At 38.1% G+C, this 14,776-nt stretch overlaps 1 protein-coding gene across 4 annotated transcripts in view; it reads right to left on the reverse strand.

Annotated features, from left to right (window-relative positions):
• The window catches only part of TMEM19 (transmembrane protein 19), a 41,514-nt gene that overhangs the window by 12,973 nt on the left and 13,765 nt on the right, over positions 1-14,776 (reverse strand). Inside the window, exons 1-2 of one of the 4 annotated variants that reach the window (XM_081957332.1) lie at positions 3,079-3,293; positions 1,227-1,380 (exon numbers count right to left, since the gene is read on the reverse strand). In XM_081957332.1, the coding sequence (XP_081813458.1) occupies positions 1,227-1,380; positions 3,079-3,159 (235 nt within the window). In that variant the 5' untranslated portion in view covers positions 3,160-3,293. Of the gene's footprint in view, positions 1-1,226; positions 1,381-1,623; positions 2,969-3,041; positions 3,294-14,776 lie in introns of those variants that run through there. The other 3 variants (XM_081957333.1, XM_081957335.1, XM_081957334.1) reach the window with 3 other exon arrangements.

Genomic DNA, 14,776 nt, shown 5'->3' on the forward strand with positions numbered 1-14,776 from the left:
ATAATATATATATATTATTTCTAGTTACTACCAATAAAACGACTAGCTATACATATATTTCAAATATTATATATATATATATATATATATATATATATATATATATATATATATATATATATATATATATATATATATATTGTTGTATTTGTGCTGATAAATAAATAAAGGGAGACTAGGGCATACCAGGGGTTGTAACACAAATACATATATATACATATATACATATATACATACATACATACATACATACATACATACATATATATATGTATTTGTGTTACAACCCCTGGTATGCCCTAGTTTCCCTTTATTTATCAGTACAAATATAACATATATATATATATATATATATATATATATATATATATATGTGTGTGTGTGTGTGTGTGTGTGTGTGTGTGTGTGTGTGTGTGTGTGTTGTATTTGTGCTGATAAACAAATAAAGGGAGACTAGTATAGATCTATTTCAAGCTATTTAGCTCTCATCAGCTAGCCATACCCTTACTGGGATTTGAACCTGGGCTGTATTACATATTAGGCAGGAGTCTTAGCCACTAAGCCACAGGCTCTCCTCCTTATCAGCTGAGCCAGGGAAATAGGTATGTATTTGTGTTACAACCCCTGGTATGCCCAAATATGCCCAAAGGAGGAGAGCCTGTGGCTTAGCGGCTAAGACTCCTGCCTAATATGTAATACAGCCCAAGTTCAAATCCCAGTAAGGTTATGGCTAGCTGATGAGAGCTAAATAGCTTGAAATAGATCTATACTAGTCTCCCTTTATTTATTTATCAACACAAATACAACACAAATATAAAAAGGCAACATTAAAAATAAAAATATGGTTTTCTGCCTGGATGGTTTTCTGTAATGAGCCGAAGGACAGAAAGAGGGAGTAGTGAGCTTCCTCCCATATTTGGGCATACCAGGGGTTGTAACACAAATACATATATATATATATATATAAATACATACATATATATATATATATATATATATATATATATATATATATATATATATATATATATATATATATATATATATATATATAAAAAATATTATGAGTGGTTGAATATATTGATAAACTTCAGCAGTCACCTAAAATATTTCAGTTATAGAAATATATGGCAAAAATTTGCTTACATAACAACATTAGCTATTAATTAAAATGTGAATGCAATAAACAAACATTTCATAAATATCTAATGACTTAATAAATTTACCATAATATGTGCTTGCGGTCATGGACACAATCCAGAAAGATAAAGAAATACATATAAGTATACTCAAAATGATGATGTTTGTTATCATTTTGAAGGAATCTTTATTGAACTCATTCCAGGAATAAAACAGCATGGAAAATCCAGAACTGATCACCTGTGTATAGAAGAAAGCAGAAAATGTTGATTGTTTAGATAAATTTTATATATATATATATATATTTCACATTTCAATTGGGGGAGGGGATTTTGTTACCTTTGTGGAGATAAAGAAAATATCTGTGTGCAAATCTGCCCAGTTAAAATATAATACAATGCCTTGAGTTTTTAATAGGGCAACCATTCAGATTTTATGTCTTTTTGTTATTGTGTATACAAGTAACTTGGCATGGGTGCTTACCTGTAATACAAATGCTGGCAATTCATCTCAGGAAGTACATTTTGAACTCAGCATAGCAGAAAAAGATGCATAGGTGAGTAAAGTAGAATCCTTCCTCACCTTGCTCTACTACTACTGCAAATATTTGCCAGACTCAAACTAATAAGAGTTATCATTCAGCAAAAAGAGGTCATGTCAGACATAGTCTTAAAGTGTAACACAGAAGGATTTTTTTTTTAGTATCTGGGTTTTTTAAAATTTTAAACTGTTTTCACAACAGTGGTCAAACTTTCCTATACTGTGGCCCTGTAAATTCTCTTCTGTCTTTTCTCTGTTTATCAATAGCCTGGATTTACTGTACTTTATTTCCTGATTCCAACAATTGGTTACAATTCAGCCCCATGAAATCCATGATCACTGTAATCTGTGAGACCACATGATCTGCCATACCTTTCTATGGTGATATTCACAAAACACATTGTTGCAAATTCGGTATTATAGCTACAAATGTTCCTGAAAATAAAGATTTGTTGAAAAAAATATTACAATTGAAGGCCTAGCCTTTTGGTGCTGGAAAAAATGATTTTGTATACATGAAGATCTAAGTACATTTTTTTGCTGTAAGTATTTTCACAGATGTCAAGAAAGGTAAACATCGTCGCTTCCTTTTTCCCACCTTGCCCATTCAAAATACCTGATAATCCTAGACTACTAAAACTACACTGCGAAATGAGATCTGGAGCAACAGCCTATAAACTGTTGTCACTATATTGTTTAAAAAAACAACCACCAAGAACTTGTGCAAACAAGAAACGAGTCAAAAGTTACCATCTTCCATACAACTATACTCTCTGCCTTCAACTTACAAGTTTTAATATATATTTAAAAAATAACCCACTCCCAATTCAATGCAAAACTCAAAGTATAATCCTAATCGAAATATATCTAGAATGTATAAAATTCATTGGCTACTTTCAATACATTTTAATATTGGAAATATGCATGTCATATCCCTTGGAAAAACTTCCGGCATGTATGTAGAGTACAGGATCATAGAGCACTCTTTGGCAGCACACAAATCAAGAGAGCCTAGGGAAAGCCCCCAATAATGTAAACTACGAGGAAGCAGTTCTTCCCGGCATTCTGCGAAGGGGCGAGGTGTTAAATTACTGCGATGAATTCGCTCTACGTATATAACGCGCGGGTATTTAAAGATACCCCTCTACTTCTGGCTGCTTATTTACATTTCAATCATTTACATAGCCTAACTGCTCTGTTGGGCTCGCTGTCCAAGATGCTTGGTACACAGTAAAGAGCCAACGGAGCTCCTGCGAGTAAGGCAGCGCCGTCTCTGACGGTCCTGGGGAAGCACGAGCGGCTCGCCCAAAAGGCGCCGAGAGCCTGCAGACAGAGCCTTGCATCTCAGCTTCCTGACACACCTCAGGGCTACTGGGGCCTCGCCTGGCTTTAGCCGACCTTCTTGGGGAGGCAAATACTCTTCCATCCTCTTCCCAGCGAGCCGCGGATCAAACCAGCAAGACGGCAAGGGAGCCCCATCAGCGCCGAACCCCGCTGCAGCCCTAAGCAACCCTAACCCGAGGCCATAGATTCATAGTCTGAAGACTCGTGCGAAGGCTGACTCTTCCGAATTCATCTTGAGCGGCTTCGGTTTCGTCCTTCCGGGGAATAACGAGGAACAAAGGCAATTCTTTGGACGGCAGCTTGCCCTCCTCTCTGCTGATGCAAAACGCAAAGCGCAGCAGCAGAGGACGAGAGAGAGAATATTTTTATAGAATATATCACGTATAGAATGTATCTGAGACTATTTTTAATCAAAACCAGTTATAATTTAATAACTTCTGAGAAATATGGATAGGGCTGCATTGTAAAAAAGAAATACCTAGCATCTCCACCAAAAAGCCTGCAAGGAAACTCTAGGTTCAGACAAGGTTACTTAAAGTAACATCGGGTTTTTCGAGACAGAGAATCTTTGATTGATTAGGACGACTCAGCTATCTCATTTGGGCGGTTTCCCCATGAATCATCACAATTATAATTGTTTCTTAATCTATAATGTTACCGGCAGTTCAAGAATGTATAACAGCCATCGTTTCCAATTAGTGATAATGAATAATGGAATAAACACAGTATCAAATCAAGCGTGAACTCGGCGTAGGCCGTAGGGCATTTATTATCATTCTACTTTTTTCCTATCTCTAGTTGTCTACTTCTTACGCGCACGCGTCTTCGTGAGTGGGTTAAAGTTGAGCTTTAGAACTTTACTTTTCATCAGGGAAAATTAAGATCGCTGCGGGCGCTTCTTAGGCTTCTTTCTTCCTCATTAAAAGCCCCCTTTGCTCTCCATTCCTTTCGCCTATATGGCTGGCTTCTCCTACAACTGCTATATACAACTGAAGCTCAATCGCCCCACCAGCAATTTTCAGTACTTAAAAAAAATTCTGTCCTTACAAATCAAACCCCTTAAGTACAAAATAATTTCGTTTTACAAGTTTCACTTTTAAATGCATAAAGAGTAATAAATTTAATGAGACTTTGCTAAGCAAAGTTAGCATTTTATCTGAATTCTCCCTTCATAAATAGGATAAACAATTGGAAGGGACCTTGGAGGTCTTCTAGTCCAACCCCCTGCCTAGGCAGGAAACCCTATACCGTTTCAGACAAATGGCTATCCAACATCTTCTTAAAGACTTCCAGTGTTGGGGCATTCACAACTTCTGGAGGCAAGCTTGTTCCACTGATTAATTCTTCTAACTGTCAGGAAATTTCTCCTCAGTTCTAAGTTGCTTCTCTCCTTGATGAGTTTCCACATTCTTGTCCTGTCCTCAGGTGCTTTAGAGAATAGCTTAACTCCTCTTCTTTGTGGCAGCCCCTGAGATTTCAGAACACTGCTATAATGTCACCCTAGTCCTTCTTTTTATCAGACTAGACATACCCAGTTCTAGCAACCATTCTTTATATGTTTTAGCCTCCAGTCCCCTAATCATCTTTGTTGCTCTTCTCTGCACTCTTTCTAGAGTCTCAACATGTTTTCTTTTACATTGTAGTGACCAAAAATGGATTAAGTATTCCAAGTGTGGCCTTACCAAGGCATTATAAAGTGGTATTAACACTTCACGTGATCTTGATTCTATCCCTCTGTTGATGCAGCCTAGAACTGTGTTGGCTTTTTTGGCAGCTGCTGCACACTGCTGGCTCATATTTAAGTGACTGTCCATTAGGACTCCAAGATCCCTCTCACAGTTACTACTATTGAGCAAGGTACCACCTATACTATACCTGTGCATTTTGTTTTTCTTGCCTAAATGTAGAACCTTACTTTTTTCACAATTGAATTTGATTTCGTTAGATAGAGCCCAATGTTCAAGTCTGTCAAGATCCTTCTATATTTTAAGCCTATTTTCTGGAGTGTTGGCTATTCCTGTTAGCTTGTCATCTGCAAATTTGATGAGTTCCACATCTATCCCCTTGTCCCAATCATTGATGAAGATGTTGAAGAGTACTGGGCCTAAAACAGAGCCTTGGGGTACCCCACTGCATACTTCCCTCCATGTAGATGCAGTTCCATTGAGGACTACATGTTGAGTGCGGTTGGTCAGCCAGTTACGAATCCATCAGGTGCTATTGCTATCTAACCCACATTTTTCTATTTTATCAATAATAGTTTATGGTCTACTTTATCAAATGCCATACTGAAGTCCAAGTAAATTATATCAACAGCATTTCTGTGGTCCACTAATTTTGTCACTTTGTCAAAGAATGCAATATTAGTCTGGCGTGATCTGTTTTTGACAAATCCATGTTGGCTTTTGGTTACTTTGCTTGCTTCTAGGTGTTCACTGATTTGTTGCTTACTTATCTTTTCCAGAATCTTCCCTGGTATTGAGGTCAGGCTGCTAGATCTATAGTTTCCTGGATCTATTTTTTTTTTCCTTTTTTGAAGATGGGAACTACATCAGCTCTTTTCCAGTCCTCTGGCAGTTCCCTGGTGCTCCAGGATCTTTGAAAGATATAGTTCAGTACTTCTGAGATCTCGTCTGTAGTCCATCTGGTCATGATGATTTGAACTCGTCTAGGGTAGACAGGTGCTCACCATTTTCTTCCTTATTTTAACCTGTGTTCCTAATCTGTTTTTTAGAAGCTGTAAATGGTGAATCTTAAATGTTTAAACTGGTCAGACCTGTGAACATTAAATGCCTTTCTTTGTTTAAAGCACAGTAACAAAACCACGGGTGACAATCCTACTTTCACCTGGGAATGACTTAAAATAAATTATTCTCTGAGTGTGCATATTTGCATTTTACTTTAGTTTTAACAATAATTGGAGCCATCATTGTAATGTACAATTTCTTCCCCTTCTGTTGAGATTGGGTAGAGACAAATTGTTCCCAATTGTCCATCAAAATAAGCACACATGATAAATTTATGTAATGATAATAATTACCACTAAAATAACTTTCTGAGCAAGCCTTCTGGTATTTATAAATTTAGTCTTGATGCTAATCTTAGGCATTTTTGCACCTGCTTTGATGGGACTATGACAGCTATGTTCTTCCCAAGGGGTAAGTTCACTACTATCACCACCTCAAGACTGTTGTCTCCCAAGAACGCCTTTAAGTACCACACATACTCAGCCATCCATTATTTCTCTGGCTGCTTTCACCAACCAAGTGAGACAACAGCCCAATTTTAATGGTGTGTGAGAATGACCTTGGGAGAAAGAAGGAAGAACCACATAATAGGCATGGTCTATAGCTGTGATGGCAAACCTGTGGCACACGTAGCCATTTGTTAGGGCACGCGAGGCGTTGCCCTGTCAACTCCAGGGTGCATGCGGCGCTGGCCAGCTGACTTCGGCCTTCATTTTTGGGCGTTTTGCAACCTCGGGAGGCTTCCCTGAAGCCTCTGGAGGGCAAAAAACAACCCAACACGGAAACCGGAAGTTCAGGGACTGACTTCCGGTTGGTGTGTTGGGTTGTTTTTCGCCCTCCGGAGGCTTCAGGGAAGCCTCCTGAAGCCTCTTTAGGGTAAAAAATGGCCCTATGGGCAACCCAGAAGTCCGTTCCCAAACTTCCGATTTGCTTGTAGGGCCATTTTTTGCCCTCCGGGAAGGGAAACCTCCTGGAGCCTCCGTGGGGAGAGGGGAACCCATTTTCATCCTCCCCGGGCTCCTAGAAAGCCTCTGGAGCCTGGGAGGGCAGAAAACTTGCCAAAAACAGGGTGAGGGTGGGGGTCATGCATGCATTTGCAGGAGGGATTGCGCGCATAGATTCATGGGTGTGGGTACACCTGTGCACAACCCACTACACTCCCCCTGCTTTTGGCACACAATGGCAAAAAGGTTAGCCATCATTAGTCTATAGGAACCCTGGAGACACAGTGTTTAAAGTGCATTATTGCAGGCAAACTCTGCCCACAGCCTGGAGTTGAATTGTGACAGAGCTCAAAGTTGACTCAACTTTCCATGCTTTTGAGGTTGATAAAATGAAGACCCAGCTTGTTGGGTGTAATATGCAAAAACTGCTCTGCATTGTAAACCATCCAGAGAGTGTCGGAAAGTGATATGGAGCGGTATATAAGTCTAATTGCTATTGATATTGCTGTGGTCAGATATGAAGCAACTGAGCCCACAGAAGGAATGGAAGCATGGCAACTGCCTCAGAAAGAACTCTAATTTCTGAGACTAAAAGTGAGGTGGGAGAGATATACATTCAGACTTGTGAAATTCTGTTAATAACCTTACAATAAAGATTGAGCTAGTAGTACTGTGTGTACATGCCTGGACTATCTCACAAGGTAATTATCAATTCACATAAAGAGACAATGTAGAAATTGGACCACTTCCTGAAGATCAAAGTGGTCTGGGATTATCTGGTAAAATATCACCTTTGTAAAATGGAATGTAGAGGTGATCTTAGGGAAAGATTTTGAGAGGCTCTAAAGACTTTAAAAACTCTAAAGAGTTTTGCTGCACTCCATCTTATACCAAATATAATAAAGACAGGGCTATTTTGTGTTTTCCACTTTACCAGATGTAAGTTGCCATTTCACCTCTCTTAATAGGTCACCATTCCTTTCCCAAAATATCTCCAGCATCCAGCTCTGAGTGAATATAAACAATTTTTTTCGCAAGATGTTTCAAGATTATAGTGACTCAGCCAAAGGCCTTTTTGGCCTATCAATCTTTAAAACAGTGGTCCACAAATTCTTCAGCTGATTAATTTCTTCATGATTCTTTAGATTGTTCATCAACCCCAAAAATCTGTTATATGAAAATATTTTAATAGTACTTAACTAATAATTATATGATTAATAATAACAAAATAATGGATAGTTCAATTGATCCTTGGGGGTGGATATTGATCATGTTGGGGAACCCTGCCTTAAAATGATTTGGGTAATTTTAAACAGTACTGCTGGGAAGCAATGTTGACCCTGATCCTGTTTATTTTAGGCAATTTTGTTTTAAGTTGAATTTGGAAAACCTCTTATTGTACAATTTACCTTTGCAGAATGATCAAGAATGATCAAGAAATATTCTTACACTACTATAATTAAAAGAATAATATTTTTGGATGCAGAGAAAGCCTTTGACAATTTAAATGGGTCTGTATGTTTAAAGCCCTGGAAGATATGAACTTCAGGGAGAAATTTATTCAAGGAGTTAAAGTGATTTGTATGTCTATGGGGATTCTCAGTCATCCAGGTCATGGTTGTCCCAAAGGTCTTTTTCAATAGGCAACTGGACTTTCATGTTTTTCTTTGAAGATGTTTCATTTCTCATTCAAGAAGCTTCTTCAGCTCTGACTGGATAGTAGGAAGGATTTATATTCCTTGCAGACAGCTGGTCATTTGCATTCTTTTAGAGAGATTTTTAGGCCACTTTGAGATTTATCTGTGTCCTCAGGATCACCCTAAACTCCTTCACAATAATTCCACCCACTCACTGGTATAGGTATGTGGATGATATGTGGGTCAAGATCAAAACACAGGAATTGGAAGTGTTCACCAAACATAACTCTGTGGACAGATACATTAAACTCACATGGGAAGAGGTTAAGGAAAATAGCCTAGCCTAAATAGCCTAACACACACACACACACACACACACACACACACACACACACACACACACACACATCAATATTTACATTTTGATTCTTACCACCCACTGAAGCAGAAAATGGGAGTTAACAGAACCCTACCACTGAGCTGAAGGCCTACCTATCAGAAAAGATGGGAGAGAAAAAGAACTAAAATACATCAAGGAAGTCCTCAAAACTTGTGGCGATCCCAAGTGAGCCTTCATCAAATCACCAAAAAGACCCAACAGGAGCTCCTCCATAATGATGAAGAAGAGAACAATAGATGAAGCAATGTCATCACTCCATACATTGCAGGAATGTCTGAAAAACTCAAAAGGATCTTCAGCCAACACAACATACGGTATGTGAACACTTTAAACCCAAGAATATTCTAAGTCTAAGGCTTGTCCATCCCAGGGATAAAACACCCAGACACAAACTGAGCAATGTGGTATATGCAGTACAATGCAGTGAGACATGTGCAGATCTGTAAATTGGGGAAACAGCCACTTCATACACGCATGGTAGAACATAGGAGATCATCACAACATCTGCATTTAAAAGACAAAGGCCATTCTTTTGAAGATAGCGAAGTCCACATTTTGGACAGAGAAGACTGCTGATTTGAAAGAGAAGTCAAAGAGGCAATTTATGTCAAAATTGAATAACCCTCTCTGAACAGAGTGGGAGGGACATCATCTATCTCCAGTGTACAATACAGTCCTTTCAGCTGTTCCAAGAAGACTCCACACCCATTTGCCCTACTCGGGTGACCCCAAGGACACGGATAAATCTCTATTTGACCTCAACAACTCTCTAAAAGAATGTAAATGACCAGCTATCAAATATAAATCCTTCCATTCTGCACTATCCAGTCAGAGCTGAAGAAGCTTCTTAGATGAGGAGTGAAATCAGGGGTGGGTTCCTGCCAGTTCTAACCTCTTCTATAGAAGAGGTTCCACAAATCTATAGTGCCATTTAGAACCAGTTCCAGCTCCCTCCCCCCCACCCGTCCGCACATCATCAAGATGAAGAGCAAGAGGAGGAATTCTGGGAGTTGAAGTCCACAAGTCTTAAAGCTGTCAAGTTTGAACACCCCTGGGTTTTTTTACTAAAGGGTTAGGGGTGCAAGGGTCTTATAACTTGACAGCTTTAAGACTTGCACACTTCCAGAGTTCCTGAGCCAACATGACTGGAGGAGGAATTCTGGGAGTTGAAGTCCACAAGTCTTAAAGCTGTCAAGTTTGAACACCCCTGGGATTTTTTTTTCTAAAGGGTTAGGGGTGCAAGGGTCTTGTAACTTGACAGCTTTAAGACTTGCGTGCTTCAAATGCCAGAGTTTCTAAGCCAACATTTTGGTTGCTAAGCAAGAACATTGTTAAGTGAGTGTCACCACATTTTACAAGTTGGCCACGCCCACCCAGTCACATGATTGCCAAGCCACTCCCACCCAGTCACATGGCTGGCAAGCCACTCCCACCCAGTCACATGGTCAGCAAGCCACTCCCACAAAGCAGGCCACATCTACAGAACAGGTTCTAAAAAATTTTGAAACCCACCATTGAGCGAAATGTCTTCAAAGAAAAGCAAGAAAGTCCAGTTGCCTCTTGAAAAAATACCTTTGGGGCAAAGTGATTTGTACTTTGCAGCAAGCAAAGATCATTATTAATTAAGACTTAACTGAAATGTGTGAAATTCAAAAGGGTATGAGACAAGAATGTCCTTTATCTCCTTTGTTTATACTGGTGCTGGAAGTTTTTATTTTTTATTTTTTTTACTTTAATTAAACAAAAACACAAAAAAGAATCATCCTTGATTACATCTTGTAGAAAGCGTGTTGATTGGTTACAGATAACTTTCATGCATTTCTTCCACAGTCATTACTTATAGTTCATATTAGATTATACACTTTAAATCAAAAATCTTTGTATATCTTACTATCAATGTACCACAATTCTCATTTGACTACAATTATTTGAACGTGCTTTTACCTCAAATCATTCATACTTAAAGACACAACCACATAATGGCATTCATTAGCTATTTCAAAAATCCCCCAATAACATTACACCTTTATGGCATATTCTAAGTAAAAGTCAATTAATAAAATTTCTAAACCTTTCCCCCCCTCTTCCCCCCCCAACTCGCTGTTTAGAGTTTGTATCCAAGTTGCTTTTGCCAATACCAGAGCATGTATATAATATTAAACAATATCCATTGATATTTCCTTGTTGTTATTATAATTGGCTAAAAATAATTTACTATTTATATCCCACCTCCTCTCATCAAACCCAAAAAACATTACACCTTTATGACAAGATCTAAATAAAAGTTTGTTAATAAAATTTATAGGTCTTTTTCCCAGATCGCAATTTGCAATTTATATCCAAATTTCTTTTACTAGTTTGCCAGTACATGTATATATCATTAAGCTGTACCCATTATCATTTCATTATTGTTATTATCGTTAATTATTTGTTGATGAATAAACATTTAATAACAATCTAAAACAATCTAAGAATGACTAAATTCCTACTTATTGATCACCAAAATTAACTAATTTTTTATTATCAACTTTCATTGTCAAGCTGTATTTTTCCAGTAGCAAAATAGTCTTATCTCTCTTGCCAATTGTGGTGTCAGTCTTCTTTTTATCTCCTTTATGTAAGGTTTTTATAGACTTCTCTCCGCACTTTGTTGCTTGAAGGATCTTTCAGGTAATCTCGTTGCCCTCCAGCTGTTATTAAAATTAGCTTGTGTTTGGTTGTCAATTGTGCTTCTGAAAAAAATTCTCTTTTTAAATCCGTCATCATTACCTTTTTTTCTTCTTCTGTATCTTGGAATCTGGGGTAGAGCTCCAGTTTGTCAAATTCCCTTTTCCATATTCCCTTCGTTCCACTTTCACCCACATTTGCTCCGTTAATAAATTCATCTATTGTCTTGTCTTTATCTTCTATGTCTTCATTCTCCCCTTTAATTTTTGGGGCTCCAACCCCTTCATCTTTTGCTGTGAGGAACACTAGTTTTTCCAACTTCTTCTCAATTCTCCCATATCCTTCCAATAGATTTTGAATTCCAGCCAAGATATTTTGGAATTTTAAGGTTTCCTCATCTGAATATTGATCCATGTTTCCAAAAAAGAAGAAGGAAAAGAAAAACTAGTAGCCACTGCCACTCTAGCCTTCCAGGTCTCTTTTATTTTTTTATTTTAGGTTGACTTAAACACAGTACTTTTATGCTCTTCAAAGGAGAAGGGTTCTGTTTTTGTTTTTCCCTTTCTCTCCCCTGCCAAAAGAGTTCTCAAAAGCACCTGCGAAAACAATTCGTGCCCTTGGCTCTTTATCAGTTTCTGTAAACAAATTGCAAACCCTTCAGCTGCGAAGTCAGTAAGATCAAAGAGGAAAAAATAAGAGATACGTTGTTTCAAAAACTCCAGCCTCTGACCTCCGAGTGGCAGTGTTGCTACTTTTCACTTTCTAATATTTATCTCTGGCTTATAGGAAACAAAGTTCTTTAATGAAATTTAATAACAAGAAATAGGAAGAATTATTAAAATAAAAAGGAAGGTTTTAATCTAGAAGTCAAAAAATAAAATAACAAAAAGCAGAAGAAAAAAATTAATCTGTTCACTTTAAGAGGAGAAACGAGAAACGTTGCGAGCACTTCAATCCACAAAGTATAGTTACAAAGGAAAAAAAAAGCTTTCCAAAGCAATCCAATATAACTTAATTTCGCCGCTTAATTCTTTTGCTTAAGGATCAAATTTGCTTTTTAAAAAAAGTTTCTTTGGGCAGTCTTTCCCAAAATAGAAAAAATACCTCACCAGATGGACTCACTTTTTCTTTTCACTTCCTTCCTTCCGGAGCCATCCCGACTTCATCAGCCTGGGGCTGCCTGTTTACTGCCGGCTTGAAGAGCTTCCCTTGGGTCAATCAGGGACTTTGCGATGTCCCTGAGACCAGCAAGGCTTCGTCTTCCTGATCACCATCTCTGCGGGACAGTTTAGGTCCAAATGGACCGTCCAGCGGCAAAAGTGTCAACGGCGATCTCGGAGTGTCGAGACCACATGTTGTAATGTCGTGACGTTGGCTCCACTGATGCTGGAAGTTTTGAATAGGTATTACATGAGAAAATAACAGGCATAGATATTTTTTTAAAAAAATTATAAATTGAGACTATTTGATGATGACTTAGTTATATTTCTGCAAGACCCAAAAACTGGAATAGAATATTTGATAAGAAACTAAATGTTAAGAATATGGCTTTTCAGGATTATGAAATATTGACCAAAAAGTCATGTTTCAAAGTGGAGAAAAGGCTAAAATATCTTTTGACAAATACCAACGTTGTTTCAAAACAACTTTGTATCTCTGTGGAATGATATAAAAAACTCACAAAACTGGAATAACTTGCAATTATCTTTATTGCGTAGAATCTCTGTAATTAAGATGTTTTACCAAAGATGTTATTTTTTATTTCAGAATTTACTGATACTTATAACTAACACTCTATTTTTAAACAATGCAAATTGATATTTCAAAATTCACATGGCCAGAAAAAAATCAAGATAAATATATAAACTTCATCCTAAAGAAAAAGAAGATTTGGGTTTACCAGATTTGAAATTGGACTGTGATGCCTGTTTGGTCTGGATAAAAGAGTGGGCGACTCTAAAACAAGAGACTACTTGAATTAGAAGGCCATGAACTAAGATTTGGATGGCATGCCTAATGTTATGATAAGTTAAATGTTGATTTTAACAATCATTGTTGGATGTGCCATTCTAAGGGTTTGGAACAAATGTAAAATAATCTCTCCAAAAATAACTCTTCAGGTATCACCTCAGGAAGCCTTTTTTTAGAAAAGAAATGATGGCGAGGTCGGACTGGTGGATCTATGGTCAAATAATACTTTTTAATCAAGTTGAACCTACCCTCAAATCCAAAGAAGAACTGGAATCAGAAGAATGTGTCTGTCACTGGTTTAAATATTTACAATTGAAAGAAAGGTTTAAATTAGAAAACACATGGATTTGACTTTGTAAAAAGCGAATTGGAAATTGTACTGTGTGGTAATGATGAACACATTATTGCCAAGGTTTATAAACTGTTGTTGAAATTGAATTTGGAGACTGAATATGTAAAGCATTGCGTGATCCAATGTAGCAGTCACCAACTGGTGGTCTGTGGACCACTGGTGGTGTGTGAGAAAATTTTGGTGGTCTGCAGAAAAATTTGTATTTTTTATATTGCACTAAATCAGGGGTCCTCAAACTACAGTCTATGGGCCGGATGCATGCAATGAATGTTGTGTTGCTGCAGAGAATCTCCCCCTTCTGGGTCTTTTTGTGCGGGTCAAAGCGGGGCATAAATTCCGACTTGTGGTCTGCTTCAGCTTCCTGGTGCAGGGTTTTGGGCAAAGGCTGGAAGGAAATGCTGGAGGGCCTCATTCCAATGGGACTGCATCATGATCTGCAACTGGCTGACCATCTCAGCCCACTGAGCCTCTAGGTGCTGGTGGCTTTGCGCTCCTGCAGGTCTTCTCTCTGTTTGGAAAGCCTATGCTCAGAGTCCTCAGTGAGGCTTCCGCTGAGCCTCCTTCTTGGTCAGATCCAATTTGAACTGATCCAGCTATTTTGCCAACTCTTTCTCATGGTGGCTGATTAGCTCCAGCAACTGCTTTCTGTTGAGGCCCTAAGGAGCCCTGGCAGGCAGGCGAGCAGTGGTGAGTAGAGTCTGGCAAGGAGTGATGTGAGTGACATCGAGTTGGCCATGCCCACCCAGTCACATGACCACCTTGCCACGCTCACCCAGCCGGTCATTAGGCAGATCATATTAGTGGTCCATGGGATTTAAAATTATGAATTTAGTGGTCCCTGAGATCCAAAAGTTTGGTGACCCCTGATCCAATGGTTAAAGAATTTGGGATATAATGCTTAAACAATGGGAAACTATGTTGCAAAGGATCTAAAATTTACATTAAATTATAGTTTGAAATATTTTTTTATGAAATAATGTACTGTTGGTGTTTAATACTGGATATACTGTCAAAATATATAAAAACTATATTGT

This window comes from Natrix helvetica, assembly GCF_964273705.1.
Source record: "Natrix helvetica genome assembly, chromosome: 6".
Taxonomy (NCBI): domain Eukaryota; kingdom Metazoa; phylum Chordata; class Lepidosauria; order Squamata; family Natricidae; genus Natrix; species Natrix helvetica.